Below are 4,188 nucleotides of genomic sequence, written 5' to 3' on the forward strand. Positions count from 1 at the left end.
GAACATCCAAGCATCGGTTTACTTTAAAATAATCGTATTAGTAAGTTAACATGTCAGATTTATATAAGTAAATAATTAGGTGTATGCATAACTAGAACTATACGGTGAAATTTTAGAGTTACACTTAACTTCGATTTTTTTAACTACATATTTTAAAAGTATTTTATATATTATATTTAAATTTGTATTTTACACGGATTATGAGTTTCAATTTTATGTAAATAATAATGTGATACTATTATTTTTTAATTTCGAGGTATGGCTTAGCAACTAGTATTAATAAAAGGGTATACAGTCTAAAACGAATACGGAAACATAAATTGGGTTTGTTGAGCCAAGATAAATTTCAGTTGAGTGCCGCCTTCTGTAGTTAGCGAGGTAGAGGAATGGAGATACCGGGTCAGAAGCTATACTTCCTGTTTTAAGGCATCTAGAAAGGCCTTGTATTGTTCTTTAATGGAGTGCAACTCGTTATCAACTTCTTCCATGTCCTTCCTTTCCCCTGGAGTTTGCGCGGAACATACAATGCCAATTCTTAGTATTGAAGCAATACATGTTAGCATTGCCTGTTCTTCTTCTTCTTCTCGTTCTTGAGATATTAATAATGGATCCACAATCTCATGTACTTGGTCTGGTAAAGCCGTTCGGACAAAGTTGTGTATGTCCCAGCCTTCTGCAAACATTTCATCAGTTGGTCTCCTCCCAGTGAACAATTCTAACACTAAGATGCCATAGCTGTACACATCCCCTTGTGTTGTTGCGGCACCACCCATACCATATTCTGCATGTGTAAGTTTTTATCAAGTATCATCACTCAATTAATTATCTACAGCTACAATAATCATAAAAGATTTTAGGCTTACAGATCTTTTAAACCTCAAACTTTGCATCAATATACCCATACACCCCTTTTGTTCATTATCGTACCTTTTTGTCCCTCCGGTATTGATAACGTAGCCTTTTACCCTTAGACCGGCCGGTTTTTACTCGGATTTTTTCCCGGTTCAATGGTAAAATGCACATTTTGGATACCCTGAGAGCTGAAAAGGTACGCTTTTGAACTTCATGGTTTTATGAGTATACTGGTGCAAAATTTGAATCTGAAATGATCATTAAGCCAATATTTTATGTATAACAAATTTACCAGGGGGAACGTAGCCAATAGAACCCTTAACCCCAAGAGAAGTACTTTGGTTTCCGTTCAAGTTTTCTGCCGATCCTGGAAGAAGCTTTGCCAAACCGAAGTCACTAACATGAGCTACCATATCATCGTCAAGAAGAACATTGCTTGGCTTCAGATCACGATGAATGATTGAAATGTGGCATTGGTGATGAAGATAATTTAGTGCAGAAGCAACATCAATAACAATATTCAGTCTTTGAAGCAGGTTCAAGTTCCTTGGTTGATTTTCTTCTCGATCGCCAACTGGATGCAACCACGTTTCAACATTTCCATTAGGCATGAACTCGAAAACAAGGGCTTTAAAGTCGTTACCTTGAAAATCCGTGCTAGAGCAAGACGTGATGATCTTAACGAGATTACGGTGACGAATACTACGCAATGATTCACACTCCGCATTGAATGTTTTTAAAGATCCTCTCTGTTGAAGCTTGAAGACCTTCACAGCAACAATCAATCTGCCCTCGTCTAGCATCCCTTTATAGACTCGTCCAAAACTACCCTCACCAATCAAACTGTCTGGTGAAAATCCACCCGTCGCTTGAAGAAGTTCACCATAAGAAACTTTGAGATATGGACTCCTCGAAGAGTTTGGAGAAGATGTGTTTTGTGGTTTTTTCTTCATATAAATTATGAGAAAAATGATGAGCCCGAGGACACAGAAAGAGACCGCCAGAGAGATCGCTAGTATGGAACCAAGAGACCTCTTTTTGGTAGAATGATCGAGTCGGCATGCCAGCAAGTTCAGTTCTTTGCTGCCCCCACAAAGCTTGATGTTTCCTTCAACTGAAACAGCATTTGCATTTTGGAAAATACCATTTTTTGGCACTTCACCTTCCAGATCATTGAATGACAGATTCAAACGTTCGAGATATTGGAAGTCACCAAAATATTTTGGGATTTCCCCTGAGAGATTGTTGCTTGATGCATCAATCTCGCGTACAACCTTTAAAGAAGTTAAGGATTGAGGAATGCTTCCTTCAAATAAATTGTTCTCCAGAGAAAGCACTTCTATACTTATACAACTCCCAAGGGTACTTGGTATTTTACCCGATAACTTATTTCCAGATACATTCAGTAATTGGAGGTTTTTAAGATTTCCCACCTCAATAGGTAAGGAACCAGTGAGAAAATTACTTGATAAACTAAGATTTCTTAGGGAGAAGATATCAAATATTTGTCTGGGAATGGTTCCGTTTAAATTGTTATCAGAAATGTCTAGAAGATTTAGAAATTTATGACCACCAAATTCTAGAGGTATGCTTCCTTCTAATCTGTTATCATTCAGTTCTAACTCATAAAGAGAAGTAATGTTTGCTAGAGAAGCTGGGATAGGCCCAGTAAGCTTATTTTCAGATAGAATCAGTCTTTGTAACTTCATTTTTCCAATAGATGATGGAATACTACCTTCAAACTTAGCAGTTTCGAGCCCTAGTACAATCAGGTTGGGAAGGTCTCCTATTGCTTGTGGTATAGTTCCAACTATCGGATTATGTCCAGCATATAACTCCACTAGGCTGGATAAGTTTGACACCGAAACAGGAAGAGCACCACCAAAGTTGTTATAGCTTATGCTCATGGAATTTAGGTTTGTGGCATTTGTTAGAGAAGTGATGAAACTCAAATCTCCTGATTCTCCTGTCCCCAGCTGGTTATTTGAGATACTGAACTGTTCCAGATTCTTGAGGGCTCCTAACTCACTGAGAACCTTTCCTGTGAGGAAGTTGTCCAGAACATCGAATAGCACAAGCATGGTAGCGTTATTTAGTGACCTCGGAAAAGGCCCTGAAAACCGATTTCCACTTGCCCAAAAGATGGCCAGGTTTGGAAGAGTATTGCCGAGGTTTGGTGGAAGACTACCGGATAGATTGTTTTTGATAATAGAAAACTCCGTTATAGAAGAAATGTTGTAGATTAATGAAGGGACCTGACCAGAAAGTGCATTATATTCAACAATAAATGTAGTTAACTTTGACAACCTGCCAAGGGTCTCTGGAATATTCCCCTCCAGAGTATTAGATCCGATGTCTAAGTAGTCTAGGTATGATAAGTTACCAAAAGATGCAGGTATTTGTCCCGAAAGATGGTTAGTTCCAAGATACAAACTTGTAAGTTTTTGAAATGAACCAAACTCAGCAGGAATACTCCCTATGAGACTATTTTCTCCTAAATATATCAGATTAAGATCCCTGCATTGTGTAAGATTCATGGGGATTTTGCCAGTAAAAGAATTATTTCTCAGATTCAGATGTTGGAGACGGAACAACTGACCTATTTCTGGGGGGATTGGGCCGTGAAACTTGTTGTCTCCGAGGTCGAGGACTCTTAGAAAGCTAAAATTTCCGATATGAGGAGATATGGAGCCTAGCAAACCCTGGCTAGAGAGGTTGAGTGATATAATCTTGTCATGATGAAGCTTGCTGCATTTTATCCCCTGCCACTGGCAGAAATGAACAGATTGGTTCCATGAGCTCAAGCCGCCTTGTATCTGATCTTTAAGTGCAAGCAGGGAGAGCTCATCAGTAGTCTTATTTACTGACAAACTAGAGCACTTGCATAGCAACATCAGCAACAAAAAAGAGGTTAACCAAGACGATGAGGCTTTAGAATTCATGTCTGGTATGTCAAGCAATAATATTGATTATGTTCCTTTTATAACTGGAGTGATTCAAGTTGATGGCCTCTGCTTTCCTCTAGGCATGTTGTCAAGTTTTGACTTGTATTAGAGCACCCGCAGCTGTAGTGGACGTTTTAAAATTTAGTGGTCCCGCTTTTTACTCCACATAAGCAAATATAAGTCCAATAAAGAGCTTAAACTACATGTCTCCGGTGGAGGTCAGTTCTTACACTTTTCAAAAAAAAAATTTATAATATTTTATAGTCGATTGTAACTTGATTAATAGATTTATTTATTCAATTACTCAATTGTATTAGTTTAAATTTTAAAATATATAATAATTTTAAAATTATAATAATCAAATAAAAGTGATTAAAATTTTAAATATGTT

General features: G+C 37.7%; 1 protein-coding gene across 1 annotated transcript; it reads right to left on the reverse strand.

Moving 5' to 3' along the window:
* Positions 1-201: 201 nt before the first annotated feature.
* Positions 202-3,883, reverse strand: LOC141678179 (uncharacterized). The gene is made up of 2 exons (XM_074484436.1): positions 1,145-3,883; positions 202-781 (listed from the first exon to the last, which is right to left on the reverse strand). Exons 1-2 carry the CDS (start codon positions 3,792-3,794, stop codon positions 408-410), a joined length of 3,024 nt encoding a protein of 1,007 aa, XP_074340537.1. The 5' UTR covers positions 3,795-3,883; the 3' UTR covers positions 202-407.
* Positions 3,884-4,188: the final 305 nt, after the last annotated feature.

The sequence above is a fragment of the Apium graveolens genome, chromosome 1 (genome assembly GCF_009905375.1).
Source record: "Apium graveolens cultivar Ventura chromosome 1, ASM990537v1, whole genome shotgun sequence".
NCBI lineage: Eukaryota > Viridiplantae > Streptophyta > Magnoliopsida > Apiales > Apiaceae > Apium > Apium graveolens.

Excerpts from the sequence above, each read along its gene's own strand:
- LOC141678179 (XM_074484436.1), bottom strand. The coding sequence starts at position 3,794 with ATGAATTCTAAAGCCTCATCGTCTTGGTTAACCTCTTTTTTGTTGCTG. Across the intron at positions 782-1,144 it reads TATTGGCTACGTTCCCCCTG|AATATGGTATGGGTGGTGCC; the intron begins GTAAATTTGTTA and ends TTACACATGCAG.